The sequence below is a fragment of the Apus apus genome, chromosome 3 (assembly GCF_020740795.1).
Source record: "Apus apus isolate bApuApu2 chromosome 3, bApuApu2.pri.cur, whole genome shotgun sequence".
NCBI classification, from domain to species: domain Eukaryota; kingdom Metazoa; phylum Chordata; class Aves; order Apodiformes; family Apodidae; genus Apus; species Apus apus.
The window spans coordinates 63398089-63416650 of NC_067284.1; the positions used below are offsets into that span (position 1 = coordinate 63398089).

The 18562-nt window shown below is 41.0% G+C and overlaps 1 protein-coding gene across 2 annotated transcripts; it reads right to left on the reverse strand.

Annotated features, from left to right (window-relative positions):
• Window positions 1-2233: 2233 nt before the first annotated feature.
• On the reverse strand, window positions 2234-18516 carry BROX (BRO1 domain and CAAX motif containing). 2 transcript variants are annotated; one of them, XM_051615489.1, is made up of 13 exons: window positions 18359-18516; window positions 16674-16802; window positions 15793-15899; window positions 14178-14274; window positions 12765-12860; window positions 12052-12124; window positions 11591-11696; window positions 10919-11008; window positions 10037-10122; window positions 8685-8766; window positions 7511-7661; window positions 5960-6119; window positions 2234-5550 (listed from the first exon to the last, which is right to left on the reverse strand). In XM_051615489.1, the coding sequence occupies exons 2-13, from the start codon at window positions 16772-16774 to the stop codon at window positions 5464-5466; spliced, it is 1236 nt and encodes a 411-aa protein (XP_051471449.1). In that variant the 5' UTR covers window positions 16775-16802; window positions 18359-18516; the 3' UTR covers window positions 2234-5463. The 2 variants fall into 2 exon arrangements, with proteins under 2 accessions (XP_051471449.1, XP_051471451.1); XM_051615491.1 differs by lacking the exon at window positions 18359-18516 and adding an exon at window positions 17741-17825.
• Window positions 18517-18562: the final 46 nt, after the last annotated feature.

Here is an 18562-nt window from a genome sequence, read left to right on the forward strand (position 1 = left end):
AAATGCAATCTTGCATCTAGGGGCTATCAAAAATGACACTGTAAATGGAAGGTGAGTCATTCTTTCGAAAAGACAGACAGAAAGATTTGAGGCATTGTCCTGGTTTGAGCCAGGATGAAGCCACTTTTCCTTTTATTGATCTTTTTTTCCTTCAGTAAGCTTTCTTTTAACTAGTAGCAAAGTGTCCCAGCTTGGGCTGATAACAGCTGGAATGTTTTCTAACTGCTGGGTCTTCAAGGTCACATCTTTGCTCTGCCAGCTCAGGCACTACCAAGAGATCTATGACCCCTCCCCCCCCATAGGAGGCTGAGTTAGACAGACAGCAAAATTGGCCAGAGATACTCCATTCCATGTATCTATGTAAGCTCAGAAGAAGGTCAGAGATCACAGAAGACAACTTCCTTCCTGCTTCTTCCATCCATGGCCAGCATCTGGGGAGGACTTAATCCATCCATCACCGTTGACCCCCAGGCTCGAGCTCTCCTGACCCTCATCACTCTCCGCTCTCTCCGGCAGCTCCGGAACTTTTCAGGACCGTTCACAGCTAAGGAGAGTGCTGTGGGTGGGGGGAGACGAGAGGCTTTTGTACATTTCTGAACACATTTGTATATAATCGTATATATTTTCTTTTGTGTTTACTTAAAGCTGTGTAGTTTAGTTTTCAATCCAGCCAAGTCTCTCTCTTTTTCTCTCTCTCCTTCCCTACCCGGGGGACAGGGGGAGGGGATCGAGAGCGTTGCTGTCGAACCCGAGTCAAACGGTGACAGGCATGAAGCGAAATTATTAGAGACCACGACATGGCTCTGACAGACCAATGTAGGTTAACAGTTGGATTTGATGATCTTAAAGGTCTTTTCCAACCAAAACAATGACTCTTGGATACACCAGAAGATGTGTGTCTGGTTCAGATAGGGAAGACTTAACATGCTGTGCTAGTGAGGCGCCATCTGGAATATTAGACACAAGTCTGGTTTTCAAGGATCAGGAAACAGGAATCAAATATGCAAATAAGGAATCCAGGGTGATCAGGGGAACTGAAACCCTATTTTATGAGAGGAATTTACAGATTGAAGGGAGCCACCACAAAGGTGTCCTGATAAACAAACATACTGGGAAAGAAGGATACCTCCTTAGCTACAGTCCTGAGACAGCCCTGATAAGCTCAGTGGAAACCTCCATGATGGGGAGTAATTGGCAGAAATCCTGATAGGTGCAGGACAAAGAAACTGTGATCATGAATGGACTTTCCAGGAAAGCCCCAATGATGCATCACCACCATTGGTGACAACTTCACTTCTTACTCAAGTATGCAAGAAAATAAGAAAAGCAATAAAGCATAAAAATCTGTTTTTCCCCCTTGTCACCTATAAGTGAAGGCATGAAAAGCCACCTGCAAGGCACTAGAAAAAAAAAAAAAACCACACAGTAAGATTTTATATTCCTATAACATTATTTGGTATTATCAAAATTAAGTAGAATATCTTTCTAGACAGCCAAACTATTCTTCTTCTCTAAGGACTAAATAGAAATTGAAATGCTTTAAAACACTAGGAAGGAGAACAAATATTATAGAATCATTTACAGATACTTTTACTTGAGTCACAATATACATGAATGAAAACACCTTTTCTGCAGGTGTTTTCAAAAGTATCTTGCTGAGAGAAAAAGACTTATTTCAGAATGAAATAGACATCAGAGTCCGATAGAGACTATTTTTTTCTTCTAGGAACTGTGCTAAAGCCTGAGATGCTAAAAGGCATTAGTGTGTATTTACAGAAAAAACTGAGTTAACCATAACTCTGAAAAAAACTCTGCTTCCTACAAATCTACTTGCCACCTACTGGCAACATAGAGAAGTGGCCAGCAATCTGCACTTCCAAATAAACCCCTGGCATAGTACACAGAATATCCTACAATGTCACAGACATTTACAAGCACTGGAGGTTTCTATAATATTACAAAATCATACTTGATTACTGGTTGTTTTTTTTAAATGCAAGTTTGGAAATTCCACTTTCTCTCTTCCTCCTCCCATGACCTGAAGTCCTTCAATGTAGCTACTACTTCCACATGCACCCAATTCACCTTGGTATCTTGCTCATTTAAGTCGTCTTTTGGGGATACTGTAAGGGTAAAGTATTCTCTGTAATTATTACATTTCATTAAAGTAACATTCAAGAGACACCCTTTTTCTTGCTTATATACTTAAAATTTTAAATGATGAAAGACAAACTGATATATTAAGATTGTTTATTTTAAATTGTGTTCTGAAACTCATGGTTATATACAGATTTTCAGACTATGAAGCTTAATATTGCATGGTGACTGTCTTCACAAAATAAGGCTGCTTGGTTAATCCCATCAGAGCTGATTCCATTCATATTTGATTATTCAGAGTACAGAATGGCTTAAAGAAGTTTGTAATCCATGAAGATCACACAAAAAAGAGGTAGGCCTTCCCATATTAAAAGCTGATCAAGGGCCCCCTCAGTTACCATAAGACATTTTTTGAATTTGAGAGCATCACCAGTGGGGAAAGATGTGAGTGAAACCAATAGTCATGGTGGAAAGGCCTTTGTACTGCACTCAAAATCTGGAGACAGGTACCCACTGCAGGGGCTTTTCCATGTCAGTCGTACTCCCTGCACTTTATTCCTCATTCAACTGGGCCAGTTACAGTAAAAAAAGCACCACTTATAATTCTGCAATGATCTTTCCAGACAGATTATTTTTTTTAGGGATAATTAATAGGAATTAATAGGATTTATGTTAATGCTGAAACTTCAGTTTAGATACCAGGTGCAGGGATGAGATGAAATGTTCTCATGCCTCAGCCAGCAGACAGAAACTTGTCATTTTTCCAAACTGACATGGAAAGCAGATTAATTACTGCCCCCTCTCATGTTCCCCCAATACTAAAGGTAGAGATACGCTTCATGAGTTTGTTCTGTACACAGATAATTTAAAATACATTTTAGTAGTGTTTCCCATTAAAAAATCTTACCAATAGCACAGTACTGAAATCAGTGCAACAAAATTAAAATGACAGGAAGAAGTATTTACAACCATATGTTATTGTACTGAAATTGAAAGAAATCAGAAGTTTCTAAAGTGCAAAGCTGGCTATATTCTACACAGATAAAGGTATCTGTTTTCTTGTTTATACTATTCACCAATACCATAATTAGAGACACACCACACATCCATGCTGAACATTTAAATGACCATCCTTAGGCTGACAGGCAAAACTCCTCTACCAAATCCAGTGGGAGGCAGACATCAGCATTCAAGGGCCAAATTTAGCCACTCAGTGCTAGGAGTGTCACATGCTGGACGGAGATTAACTGCTGCAAACCCAGAAACACAAAACATGGAGGAAGTATATTTAAATACATGGAGGAAAGTATTTAAATAGAAATCTTGTAAAGAGCTTAATGGTTTGTTTTATAGTAGATTAAAGACAATCAATACAATTTTAAAAGCACAAAATAGAGGACCCAGCACTCTATATTTTATTTAGCTGCAGTTTTGTCCTAGTTCAGACTCAGCACAAATTTGTAAAGACTATTTACACCAACAAGAATTGCAGGTTTAGCCATGAGAGCCTCTAAAACCAGACAGAGGCCACAAAAACAGGCTCTTGCAGCATTAGAGTATTAAAAAGTCACCATTCAAAATACTTCATTTGTAAAAATTACTAAAGGAAATAACAGAAGAAACATGGCTGCTAGGTTTACAGATTAACTGAAACACCCAGTCAGTTCAGCCATACTCTTAAGCATATTGGACAGTTAATCTACATATTATTTACAATAATTTTTGCTACTATCTAACAAAACCAAAGAGAAAACTGATCGTTGACTCTCAGCTCCCTATACTTTGCAAACAAAACAGTCTCAGGTTTCTTATTTTCGGGCAAAACTATGCAATGTTTGCCATAGGATTTTAACTATGAATAAACGAAGTTTGTCTTGAAAAGCAACACATGTTGAATGAATTAGTTTGTTCCATTAATCTGTTTTTAAACTACAACATCATACTTACTGAAACAGCTATGGCATAAGAGGTTACACAGCTAGGCTTAAATAATTCCGTAATCTGACACAATCCACTTGGTTATGTCCAAAACTATTTACAGTGAACTTGATTCAAACAAACCACTTGGTTCAAGAAAGTGTCCAAAGAATTAAGAACTGTCCATAAAACAACTTTTCCTAAGAAGTTGTTTGGGAATTATTTAGTCACAATCTGTGCATTTTATTTGAAGATATCCATATACTGAAATATTTCTATGGTCCAAAGCCCAACAGAAAATTAGTCCTAGCACCCACACATGCACTAGCAGACAAGGGTAAGTCTGTGCCACAGTGTGTAGCAGATGGAAGGGAAAATGAAGGGAGGAGGGAAATGGAATCTAGTCTGCATAGAAGGAAAATTAATTAGGTTGAGATATATACATATTAACACACAGGCATCTGAACAACGATGATTAACTAAATCATTATTATGAAACTGAGTTAGCTGCATCGTGATCCGTAAAGGAGGCAGAGTAAGCAAATCTTAGCTCTTCAGCTCACCTATCCTCTCTGTTCTCCTAACAGCTTCTTATAGACACTTCCCAGATGGAAACACAGCATCCTGGTTACAATTCCATTACCTTACTCATGACAACATGAGATTTTAACTGTCTGCAGCTTTTAAACTTACCAAACCTTTTAAGATTCAAAAAATTTCAAATTAATGACACCGTGATGCATTACTTTTAAGCACTTTCACATTACTTGCTGCATCACTTGCATATATACTTTGACATTAAAGGATTTTATTGGAAGGACAGACAAGCTAAAATATCTTCCTACAAATTCTGATAGAGGAACCCTAATCTACAGCGGAAAGAATAGAGGCTAATGGCTTCAGAATAATATAAATTGTGTTCCAATTATGCAGAACATACGGTTTTTCAGGTTCTGTGAAAGTATTGTGAAATATCATAGGAGTGTAACAAACAAACCCCAGATTTTCTTTGCTTGCTACAATTAAGTGAATTGGAACACAACAGAGTGTTAAGCCTGAATAAATATAACAGTTGAAACAAACTTTTGTTTGCAGAAGTTGACATTATATAGCATACTACTTAACGGAAAAATCCTTAACAGTTACAATCATGATACTTTCTTTGCTATTTGTGGGTAGAAACTAAACCCACAAAAAGAAACTCTCTAGAGGCACAATAGGAACATTTAAGCCCACTCATTCTATGATATCCCACTAAACCCAAAAATGAGTCATATACAAATAAACTCCTAGAAATCCAGCACATTCTCAAGCAAGATAGATGCATACTAACAAAATTAAATTAGTCTTCTAAAATAAAAAAGAAGAATTAGAAAAACGGAGAACAGAACTAAAGCACCAAGGTCCAACTAACACAGCTTTAAAGTTAATTTGAAGCACTTATGGCATTTAAGAAATCTGACATCCACTGTCTTTTTGAGGCTTTATATCTGGTTCCTTCAGAGGTTTTACTTCTTCATCTGGTTTTGGTTTAGCCTGTGAACAAGAAAAAAAAACTAAATACCACCAAGTACAAACCACTGTGTCTGCACAGCATTTATGCATGGCTAACTTTACATATTCTAATCTAATGGTCTAATCTCTTTAAGGCTGAAGAATTTGAGCAAGCCTCAAGCAAAGGGGAAAAGCCAAATGTTCTTTATTTCAGAAAAAAAAGGGGAAAAAAAGAAAGAATAAAGAAAAAAAAAAAGGGACTCCTAATTGGCAGATGCTGACAGTGTGGCAGAGACTTGTCTCCTGGCACAGTAGAAACGTGAGCTCAGGTGGTAGCCTCGTATCTCTGTCCTCTCTGAGCTGGGGAGTGTTACAGAAGAGCAGAACAGTAACTCTTTGTTACACATAGAATAAAGCTAATGGGAAAGAACAACACATATGATTATCTTACAGTGTCATCCTTTGGCCTCTTGGTGAGATCAAATGCAGCAAGTGTTTCAGGAGTCCAATGTGCACTCAAGGCAGGAAATTCAAAAGGAACAGGCTCTACTAAGCCATAGTTTGCTTTCAGTTCCAGCTGGGGAGCCTCTGTTGGCACCTTCTGAAAATAGCTGTAATAGAATACAGCGATATATTGAAAACCCAGTGCACTCTCTCTGCAAGTCTCATTTGCAATTCTAAAGAAAAACAATCTAGGATTTTACAGTGGCAATCACTGCTGTCCTCTTCCATTTCATTAAGGCACTGCCCAACACCCATTCTGTCAGTAAGCTTCAAAGAGCACAAGCAATTCTTTTTGATATTATTGATTCCCTAATAGCTAGGTGGGCTGGTTTTTTTTCCTACTCAATAACCATTAGTCCCAGTGCTTCAATGAGAATAGCTTATTTTGTCCAAAAAGACCTTTAAAATCCAAACAAGGCATTAAAATGCTTCCCCAGAAAGATGAAAGAGACATTTCTTTTCCTAAATCAGTCTTGATCTGCCATAGTGCTTAACAGCAAAAGACACTGCAGCACCCACAAAGACTTGCTACAACACAAAGATGGAATGAGGGTATAAATCCACCCTTGGCAAACCAACAAGAGCTGAAAACTGACCAATACTGACACACACTACCTTACTACCTGTGCTGCAGCAGAACCCTGTAGCAGGCACATCTCCCAAAACAGTTACCGATTATCTGGTTTCTCTTTCAAAGTCTGCTTCTACAGCGACATGGATTTGTTGACATCTCCTGTATCCTGTTGTAAGCCAGGATAGTGGTTATTGGTACCAAAGCAGAGTAGAGGATTTCCCTTCCTATTTGCAGTTCATCTTGATGTACTTAACAATCCTGTTTCTTTAGTCAATTTCCCTATTATGAAGGTCTTAAAATATCATAAAAAGGGAACTAGCTAAATCATAAGGGGAGGGGAGCTAGATATGAGCAAAAGAAATTCTAAAGCCAAACTAATGTTGCTATTTTAAACTGCTCCCAAACTTCTTTTGGAAGGGGCATTAACTAACAGAAATTCCTGTTTGAAATATTAATTAGACTGGTAATGCTCCTAGCACCCTAAACACGTTCACTGAAGGCACAACTGTGTTTTGATCTCCCCGCTAGCAAAGCATTCCACCTGTGTCCTCTTCTGTCTACTAGATCCCAGCAGCTGGAAAGAGGGCATTAGAGAAACAGCAGCCTCTGCAGGACTTCCTCTTCCTGCAGGAAAAGGAACAAAGTGGCTGAGGAATTAAGGAAGAAAAGTGCTTAACCTCTTCAGCAGGTCAGTCCAACCTGCCTTACTGAACTGCCATAAGAAACGGGGAGGGTGACAGCACAGAGCCATAGCAAATCTACTATGAGAAAATTAAAGAGAAATTTGTGATTTCCTAAGTTACATTGCATGGCCAAGAGGAACATAAGAACCAGAGTGTAAAATTCACCATCCCATCTAGAAATAAAAGCAAATGAGGTATTAACAGTTCATATAGAGTACTGTACCAACCACTAATTGCTTACATGAATCCATTCTCTCGCTGGCATTTTTCTAGGGTGTTCTTAATCAAACTTCCTAATTTCCTGAAGAAGAGATGTCCAGAAGGCTTGGCAGTAGTCCCAGGCCCTTTGGTTTCTCCATATTCTTTGCACAGTGCTTCAGCCTTGGCAAAAACTTTGCAAGAAAGAAATGTTATAAAAATCGTTTATACGAGTCTGTCAAATCACGGTTCTGAGCTACAGTGCTTCAGTTTTAGGAGATACCAGAATCCATGCAGTCTTCTTGTTTCTTAGAAACAAAACTAAACTAGCTCAAAAGCAGCACTTCCAGCCAAGATTTACTGCAAAAGTGACTAGGAACAGGAAAAAAAAAAAATTTTTTTTGAGTAGGAAGATGCAGAAAAGCACATGTGGGGCAAAATGCAACAGTAAGCTTAAGAACTGTACCACATGGTAGGAAAAAGTGTGAGTATGAAGGTATCTATGAAGAGTTGATGTCCAAAAATAAACACCACTTAATATGGAGTGGGAAAAGGGGCACTCTTCTCTGAACAGCAAGCACACTAAAACCCACACTATTCAGTTTAATGTAATTGTTCTTGTAAGTCTTCCAACTTAGTTTATTCTTAATAAATCCTATTTATTTTTAAAATTAGTACTAACAGTTTTCCATTTGATGATTTGAGCAATTTTTATACATTGTGGTAAAGTTATGCAGTGCAGGCCATTGGACTAGCAATAGCTTTGAAGAGAGAAGGATGGGCAGAAGACCCTGAACTACTGCAATCTTCCCTTCATCTACCTTTCAAATGAATAGAAAGCAAATAAGTCACTGAAACCCGTTTAAAAACAAACAAAAAAAGTCTAGATTTACTATTCAATGTAAGATAGAGCAACCACCAAAGCAGAAAAGGCTGCTGTAACTTACCATCCAGACCAGAAAACATGATGACTGGACAATTGATTTTTACACCATATTGCAAGCAGTGTAAAGCCAATCTTTAAAAGGCTGCGAAGTGAAAACGAAATTTTCTGCAGCTCTGTTATGAAAGACAGTCTTTGACAAGACAAAACAAGTAATACTGTCTCTATTCAAAAGTGTGCTGGATGTTTATGGAAAACCAAATAAACACAATACAGCAAAACAAACCAAGCATGTCATCATCAGACCCTCTAATCCAGTCTGAATCACACTTACATTTTTCTGATTCCTGCAGAGATCTGATTGCTTCCCCGCATTTATCACTTGCCAGTAAAGTCTGACCATGGTAACAGTATGCCTAATGGGAGAGGACAAAATCATTACCAATGTCACTGGGCACTTCCTGCACCAATTCCTTCTGCTGTTCCTTATATCAGAGTTGCACCTCTTTGAAGCTGCCATTCCCTGCAGATAGCTGGCAATTTGGGAATGCAAGTCAAAGTACCACTCCATGAACAATGCAGATACACACTAGGTATGAAGCAAGCTGTCTCAAATGTAGCCAAGAGTAACTGAGCCTCATGAAGGCTGTTTTACCAGAACAATATAGTCTAGTTCAAACCTTTCTCTCTCACTGTATCAACATGCAGTATTAAGCCCCATCATAGCATGAGGATGAACCCCAGTCAAGTTTACAGAGCAAGGACTCATAAAACTAGAACTACCTGAGCACTCAAAATCCAAACCTGCAACGCAAATCACAGAATCCAAGAAGAGATAAGGCATTTGGCTGCTTGAGACACTTTGCCATAGACAAAGTAACTTTTCCACCCTGCAAAGCCCCATTCCTTCAAATTTAAGTTTGAAGAAAGTACTGCATTCCAGTGAGAAATGAATGGTCTCTTTTCTGAGTTGCTGAGTTTATATACTAAATGCCATAGGTAAAGGAACTATCCCATGAACCCCTGCCTACCTTCCTTTAATGTCTGTTCTTACAGTGCAGCAAGTGTTGCCTAAATCTACCCTTGCCCATATTACACAAATTTAAAAAAATGTACCACAGCTCTGACCCTCTGTCACCACTCAAACTCACTAATAACCCAAGCAACTTTTTCCTACAGGTTTATAGAAAGAGAAAGACAATTGTGTTAACTGTTTAGTTTGGGCCTTTTTTGCAGTATGAAAGAGTCAGATTGCAGGCTGTGGCAGGCTACAAGAAATGAACAGCAAACTGAGCAGCTGATGATCCCAAGAGTGTCATTGCACACTAAGAGATCAGCCACGCAAAAAGGGACAGCACTTGGAATGGCACCTAACATTACTTGATGCAGTTTCATTCAAGGCCTTGGAAAAGATGATCAGCTCTTGATTACTCCTAGAATCAGACTGTGACAGACAGTGGAAGACAAGCATTATGCTCAATCTGAATCACTTCACTTAATGATAGGTAATTACAACAAATTACACATTGCAGTAATTTCAACTGGCTCAAACTTCAAATGGCACTAGCAATGCACAGCCTCTTTTCACACATGGAAAAAGGGTCAAGGCAATACTTAGCCCTCATTCCCTATCCAGCCCTTTAGACAACATTAAAAACTGTGACTGATGTCAACTGAAGTACTTACATAGGCCATATAGAAACAGGTCTTCAAGTTTAAGTACTTCCTCCATTTACCTGCATAGGTTGGATCCAAACTGGATAGAGTTTTATCTATGAACACATACGTAAAGTTATTCTTTACGACATTTCCAAAAAGGAAATTCTCACACACACTTGAAGACCAGAGTTCTTCAATTTAGCAACAGATCTTAACAATACAGTAGATAGAAACAAGTGACATAAATTACTTCTGCAAAGGAACAGAGAAACTATGAGAAAAATCAAAAAATATGCAGTTCATTGAGCTATCATGCAGCTGTCCTTAGAATCTCTGAAACTGCTGCCCACTGAGTTTGGAAGGCTAATTTTCATAAGTATTTTTAGGCAGCATTTCAAAGCTTGTTGCTGATTTCAAGTAGGGACCTAGAAAAGCCTATATATGTTAGAATACTCCATCTCTCATGTTGACTCCCATATTTTTTCACTTTTCCCAATTGCCTCAGCAAGCCCATAGATCAGCTTACTCATCGGGAAGGATGTTCATAATTAACCTGCTACACATTTTACGGTCTGCATCATAATCTGCTGCCCAAAGGCAGTTGAAACACACTCAATTCACATCGAGCCATTTGTTTGCTGCTATTACATATTGTCAAGACATTACTCTGCCTTCTGTCTCCCCCCACTAACATTTCCAAACATTAGCTACAGAAAAAGAGTCCCACAAAACCAAAAGGTCTTATCAAAATGTATCTGACACTGATAACTGAAACCTTAAATGTGCTAAATATAGAAAGCATATCCACTGAGAAACAGTGTTAATATCACAATTGATGGGTGGGTGAAGTATGTCTGCTGGCAAGAATGCATAAACCAGATCACTAAGGATGCAAAACAAGACACTTACCAGCTTTTTGGTAGAAGTTAGCTGTTTCATAAGCAAGAGCAGCTATTAGTCCTGGATTGTGTTTCAGCTCAATAGCCCGAGCAATTGTCACTGAAAAAAATTTTCCACACCACAGTATTAAAGTTTAATTGGAAATGTCACATCAAATCAGCAGAGGCATTTAGCATTTTAAAACCCCTGCATGAGCAGAAAACAAGTGTTGTGCAGTCAAGCAAACTGCAGAATAAAGACAGATTGTTTCTTGGATAGAATTATTCCAAATTAACAGAAAAGCTGAAGGATGGTTAGTCTGAAGACTAGCTAGTAAACAGAAGCCACAAATATTTTAAAGTAAAGGAACTGGGAATTTATGCTAGGCAAGCATGCTGGTGAAGAGACTGCATGAAATAATAAAAAGCAACAAACAAAAACCAAAACCAGCCAAAGCAGGGGAGGAACATCACAGAAAAGTTCTTCCAAAGTGGTTACATTTGCAGTATCAGACTGATTTTTGGCATTTTCCTCCTATAATTGTAACTTAAGTTTCTTTAAAAGAAACCCACCCCACTAAGCCACAATACTTCAGAAGAAGAAAAAAAAATGGCACTGCTGCCAAGTAGACTTCATGAGACAACAAAGTAACCCACAAAGGCTGTCTTTTACAATCCCCAACAAACGCATATTTGAAGATACCTTCTTGAGCTTCAGCTTGGCACTGTATGATGTAAGAGTCTATAAGTCGAGCTTCTAAATCTCTTCCCTTTTCTACAGGTGTAATCAATTTCGGAATGTGACTTTCCTAAGTACAAAGCAAGTCTCAAAGTTAGTTTTGGCTTAATACCACTGCTGCCAATGCAAAGCAAGTCCTTTATTCCTAAATGGATGGGACACTGACTTGAGGGGTCCCAAGACTGCTGGCTGCACTGTTGCATGTGCTGCTGGACAGACAGATTACTCTTCCACTGCCACTGGGAAAGAGCAGCAGAAAATGAGTGGTAGCACAACATATTAATAACCTTCTTTTTTATCATTCAGATAGTCTGAGGTATTTTTTTATTCCGTGACCTTGTCAGAAAAGTGAAGTTTTTTCTAAGACAAAATTTCAAGTACTTAGAGACAATGTAAAGAACAGATAGCAAAGACAGTTTTTCTACCTTCAAGTGTTTAAAAATCCCAGCTGCTATCTTCAGGCTTCTGTGAACATCTTTTGCTTCATCTTCTGTTATACTAAGAATACAGAATGAATCAATGAAAGTTCGTTTAGAAAGGACATCTAGCTGTCATTTAGTCCCACCTCCTGCTTTGGAGAAGGACTACTGAACACAGCAGATTAGGTCAGTTATGGCTTTGTCTAGATTAATCTTGAATCCTTCAAGAATGAAGAGTCTCTAAGTCTCTAAGTAACATGTCCCACTGCTGTGCTACAGTCATGGCAGAGAAGTTTCTTGCAGTGTCCACTGATTAAATAATCAAATGAACTCACCTGAAAAAAGTAACATAAGACCTTCCAATGACTTCCAAGCAAAAAGTAACCTCAGTGTCAAAAGCTAAAGCTTTAGAAATCTCTAAGGCTAAAAGCCAGCACATCCATGATTTTGAGAATTTCAAATTTGCACCTGGACATTTAGAGCAGGACTGATTAACGATTTTTTCACCACTGACACTTCACACCACAGTCACAGGGTACTAGTACACTATGTTCATGGATGCAAGAAGAGACTGAAGTGCATTTGGACATTACAGCACATGAAAGAAGGTCCGCTGCCTCCTTAAACTCCTGCTGCTACAGCAGTCAAAACCCAGAACCTGCTAATTTTTTGGTGGGATATTACTATAACGGAATGACTAAGAAAAGAAACACACTTACTCTTCTTTTCCAGCGAGTCTTGATGCATATTTTGTGTACCACAGAGCTACATTAAATCCCATAGAAATCAGTTCAAACACTGCATCCTGCTGGGCACTAAAGAAAGACAGACAAAGTCCCCCCTCAGCAATTCAATGCTTTCCTTTTTCTTCTGACAAGCCTTCTCTGGTTATAGTTCACATAGCATAAATCAACATTTCTCTCCATAAAATATTTTTCAACCATTTCCAATACAGAACCTCTTGCTTGCTAAGCTGCCTAAAAGAAACTTCAGTTTTTACATACTCCCCTTAGGAGTTCAGAATTATAATTTCCCACATTCAGATGCCTACCCTTCCCATTTGGCAACTTTTATTTTAAAATAGTAACTTGGTATTTATTTAGCTTTGGGTGTGGCTGACATTTTTGCCTTTTTTTTTTTTTTCCCTTAAATTGCACATTTTGTGGAAAGCCTTGCTCTGGAATGTCTACTTTAAAGTTGTAGCCATTAAGTTAATAAGTCACAGTCTATTACATCTCCCTCAAATTAATGTTATTGCAAGTATTTATGTAACTGCAGTCAAACAGCATGTGCAAAAGGCAGGCAAATTCAGAAGCTTAAAACATGGAATTGCAAAGACTGAACTTGCAATCACAAGCTCAATACAGCTTAGGAACTAGTAAATTTTAAAAAGAAAGGTGGAAGTGGCAAGAATAATGTTGTCAAAAGTACAAGTTTGTATGACTTTGAGAAAATTAGAAGACACTCCTAATCAACCAATTGTTTTCCAAGAGGAATAAAAGCTTTGAAGAAGTTGAGCACTTCTAGATAGAGCTTGACAAATTTTTAAGGGTGGCTATACAACACAATTACCTACAACAGCAAAAGATAATTGAATAATCCAGAAGGTTACAGATCCATATTTCTACTTAAAACAGAACCCTTGTTTGTTTGTACCAGGAGTATGAGTACTAAGAGCTTCTGAGGACAAGGACAAAAACGAATTTTCAGCAACATTTGTGCTCAAAAAAAATTCTGAAGATACTGGTCAGGCAATAGAGCCAAACAAAAACGTTTTAAACTGTAGTGACCTGTGTTATCAACTTCTATTCACCAATGCTCCCAAAGTTCTTCTTTGCACTGCTCTAGCCAAGTGTAGATGCAGTTTGTCGATCAACTAAGACACAATGGATCCTTCTACCATTATCATGTGTTATCACACCTTTACATAAAGGCAAGACGTGCTTCAGAACACTTCATGCAGAACAGCAATTACCAAAAATGCAAAGCAACGAATTTTTGGAAACAACTTTATGTTCAACATTTTGCTACACTTCTAAGTTCTCCTTCACACCTGTGTTGGCACATGTGCATATATGTAACAGACCAGAAGAAAACAACTGCAGACCCTGTAATGATAAAAGCATAAGCACCTTGGAACTTGTCCTTGTAATGTGTCTGTCCACTTGAAATTCTGTATGTATCTCAACTTGCATTCTTGGGAAGAGTCATCCAGTGAAAGGATGAAACCTATAGAATAAAAAAATGTAACGACAGGCAATCTCGAAGTAAGAAACAGAAATAAGTAATGAAAGAACAGACATCAATGAAAATACAGATATAGATTAAAGGATGTTTCTTGCTGTACCAGTCAAAAACATATGTTTCTTCCTGAGGCTTTTATTCCTCAGTATCTTGAGAACACGATGTGCAAAAACCCGAACTGGCTACTACAAGAAACTCTGTGCCTAACCGGTTACCAACGCAACCCTATGAGTCTTGATTGCTCAGGGAAAACCTTGCAGATATTTGCATGTTCCTTATGGTGACTAGTTGGGATTTGAATTGACCCAGGTGCAGGATGGATGAGGCTGCTTGAGATGAGTGACTGTCCCTGACACCATACTGGCAACCGGCATTTCCAGGAAAAGATGCTTGGTCAACAGGGAGAGGGGAAAGGGCTTGTAAGCATGGAGTCAACAAGTCATCATCTCCTTTGTCTCCAGGGCTACAGGAAATTAATTCTTAATATCTGGCAGCCCACAAAGCAGCAGTCAGTGGGATGAAGCTCATGCTATAGGATGTTGAAATCCTAGCATATACAGGCCCAAGGAATTTTTCAGGGAGGAGCAATCCAGGCCTTGGTCTGATCAGGTCTTATAGACTTCAAAAACTCACAACTTTCAACAGCAGCTATTGGGGCTATAGGTCTAGGTGCTGTCACATGCTTATAAAGACAGAAAATACTTGTTCCTTTTGCATGCAAAAGATTTTAGTGACCAAGCATGATGTCTTCCTGAAGAAACTCTCCAAATCTTATCTGCAGCAACATGGACTGTTATCTTAATCAAGCATGTCACATTTAGCTTACAGCCTCCCAGGAACCAAGGGAACTACACCAACCTGAGCTGCTTCACTACAGACTGAAAGATCACAGTTTCCATGAACTGACTGATTCCTGAACACTCAGGCCTAAGAAACTTGTCTGAACACCTGACTGCTAAGAAAGTTATCAAAATATTGGCAGGAAGGTTTCAAAAGAATGTGTCATCATAGGTGACCATCTACTGAAGATGTAGGTATTATACTAATTACCACCTACATATGTGCCTAAGACAAACAGCAGCAGAAGTGTAAACTTCCAGCAAGTCTATTATCTTAGCATTGGTGTAAAGTTCTGGTTTGTCTAAAGTGTCTTCTATCAACTAATTAACTCAATTTATACTTAAGGAGCAATTCACCACAATCTAACAGATAAATAAACATTTTCTCCTCCAGCAGGAAACAGAATGAGGCTAAGAGCAAGAAGAGAGGACTGCCAACACTTAGTACTGGCAAAGTCACAAAGGACACTGAAACTTGGAGAAAGGGCCTGGTGAGTACTCACGACTAGTACCAAAAAGAGTACCCATGAAGATACTCTCCTTCCCGCGAACTTCAAAGGTTCTTTACAGAAGATCAGCACAATACACATTCTGAGAAGTGTTACTCAACCTCAAGTGATACACCTCTCAATGTATCAGTAGCATTGCTAATAAATGTTCCTACCTTGCAAGAGTGAGAAGTACAAGTCAGTTGCATTTTTCATCATTTCTGGATTACAACTTGAGTCTGTAAACAACTCCAACAGTCGTGTTCGAGATAATCTCAAATCACTGTACAGAGTGGGGAAAAAAAAGTAATCTAATAAATTCCACCCAAAATGTACTATAAAGAAACCACGCACCTATGTATACAACACCACCCTTTTGGCTAAAAAAAATGAAGCTAAGCATTCAATTTCACTATCTGAAAAGCAAGGACTTTATGAGGAAGATGCCAATAAATATAGAAAAATCTTCCTTTCTCCTCTGCATACATACAATTGAGACTCTACAGCTTGAAGTACAATCAACTTTGGACAGACAGTGACGGATAAATCAGTATGCATTATCACTCTATTATTCTAACACAAACTAAAATAATTATGCCTTTATTTACCAAGAGGTTGGGTGCAGGGGGAGGGAAGAGAAGCAATAAGCAGGAACATTCTTCAACATCAGAATGGGATGAGCATATGAAGAGATAAGAATAGATCTGCAAAATAAGCTGAGATCTCTTTTCACTGTATTCCTGTCTACAATAGAACATTCATGCCTTGCTTACTTGTAAAAATTACTTTAAGAAGAATGCACAGTCATCAGAAAGACAATTAAATGTTTGGTCGTTTGCCTCTGCATTATTATAAGAGGCCTTGCTGTACACTCAGAGACTTGCAAACTAGATAATTCATTCTTTGTAACTAAATGTTCAGTGTTACCAGTGTCTTATTATCTCTCAGCCTACACATTTCTAGTCACCCTCAGAACAAAAACTGAAGAGTAACCAGTACTTTCACAGAAGTCCTCCAAATTGTGAGTGAGAGTGAACTGAATCACAATTACACTTACTTGCAAACCTTCGTTGCAGCTGGAGTGGTAGCTACCCCATAAAAATTGAATGAAACGGGAGCTGTAGCCTTCAAAGGGTTGCGATGAAACCAGTGGGTCATTTTCTTTCTGTAGTACTCTTCAGCAAATCTAAGGTGTGGAGAGAAATTAACAGCTGTAGGAGGTACTGGGTATGTCACACTGATAAAAATATATTCCAAATGTAAACAACTGGAAAATAAATTCATTTGCAAGGCTGTATATATAATTAGCGAAGATTTTTTTTTCCTATTTGAAACACCAAGTTTTCATAGGCCTTGTCTTCATTGTCCACGTGCTTAGCTTGAGAATTTCACTCTGTTGAAATACACGTTTTCCAAGAAATTGTTTTAAGTAGGATAAAAAGCTATAGCCTTCTTTGTTCTATATTGCTGTACACGTTTTTAATGGGAAAAAAAAACCACACCAGTTGTTACCTCCTGAGGTATTTCCCACATCGGTTACAAGTGTACCTCAATTCATTGACCCTGTTATATTGTATCACGTCAAGAAGTCTGGCAGATTACAGCTAGAACAGACCATCTTTTTCCTCCCACCTCAATTTCAGACAACATATATGGCCTAAGCATTCCAAGGAGATGTTTTTACAAGCTCTCAGCCGCGGTGCGCAGCGGGAAGACGAAACATAATGGGCACAGGTTGAAACGAGGAAGTTCTGTACCGGGTAAAGGAGAAACTTCTTCACCGTGCAGGCAGTCAAAACTGAGGAACAAGGTGCCCAAAGAGCCTGTGCGCTCTACATCCCCAAGGGCTCTCAAGACCCCCCTCCCCGAGGCAGCTGGCCCGACCTCGGGGCTGGCCCTGCTCCCCCCAGGGCCTCGGCCCAGAAACCTCCCGAGACCTGCCAGCCTCGGCATCTCGCTACCCCGCTGGAAGATGTAACTTCACCCGCACAAAGCACCCCGCAGCTCTGCTGAACGAGAGGGGATGTGCCCCGCAGCGATGCCCCGCCGCCGCCCAGCTCCTCCCGACCGAGCAGGTCGCCGCTCGCCTATCGTGTCAGCCCCTGTCGCGACATCTCCGCCCACCTGCGCGGAAGGGAGGTGCCGTGGCACGGCTGAGGGGCAGGGGCAGGCCGACAGGCACCTCACCGGAGACCCTCCGTCTCCGAGCCGCCTCTGCGGCCCGCACCCGACAGGGCGCAGGCCGCGCGGCTCGGCGGGAGCCGGCCCGGTGCTGCCCGCCTCCGGCCCAGGCCCGGTGCCGCCCGCCTGCCCGGCGCGGACAGCCACCCACACCCGGCCCGCCCTGCGGCCCCTCCGGCAGCAGCTGCGGCGCCGCCCGGCTCCCCCAGCCCCGCCGCCCGGCTCCCCCAGCCCAGCCGCTCGGGCACACAGGGGAGGCCTCCCGGGAAGGCCCCGGCTGGCGGCGCGGCCCGGCCCGGCCCGGCTGCCCGGCGCTGCGTCACGGCCCCGCCGCAGCCGGCGCCCGCCGAGAGCCGGCGCTATCGCCCCGCGCCGCCGTCCCCATCCCGCCGCCTTCCCCTTCCTCCCTCCGCCCGCTGCCCTCAGGCCGCCGCCAGCCCCGCGGCCGGGCCCCGGTAGGGAACCCGCAACAACAGGCGGGGCGGGGGGAAGGGACGGCGGCACCGGCGCTCCCGGGCGGGTGAACGCTCTGCAGCGCTGCACCGTGACGCCGCCGCGTACCTGGGAGCCGCCGCCCGCAGCGGCGCGGCCCGGCGCGGGGGGCAGGAAGGAGCGGAGCGGCCCCGGCAGCGCCGCGACCCCGCGGAGCCGGAGAGCGGCTCGCCCGTCAGAGCCCCGCGCCCGCCGCCATGACACGCACCGGGGCGGAAGTGGCAGCTCCCGCTGCGGCCGCCGGCGGGCGCCGCTGCCTCGGTAGCGATGGCG

What these genes read in the sequence shown, in the direction of transcription:
- BROX (XM_051615489.1), bottom strand. Translation starts at nt 16,774, where the DNA reads ATGACCCACTGGTTTCATCGCAACCCTTTGAAGGCTACAGCTCCCGTT. An exon ending in CCAAGCTGAAGCTCAAGAAG is followed by an intron (nt 11,009 to 11,590) that starts GTATCTTCAAAT and finishes AATTTTTTTCAG; the next exon opens with TGACAATTGCTCGGGCTATT. An exon ending in TAACTTCTACCAAAAAGCTG is followed by an intron (nt 10,123 to 10,918) that starts GTAAGTGTCTTG and finishes ATGTGTTCATAG; the next exon opens with ATAAAACTCTATCCAGTTTG.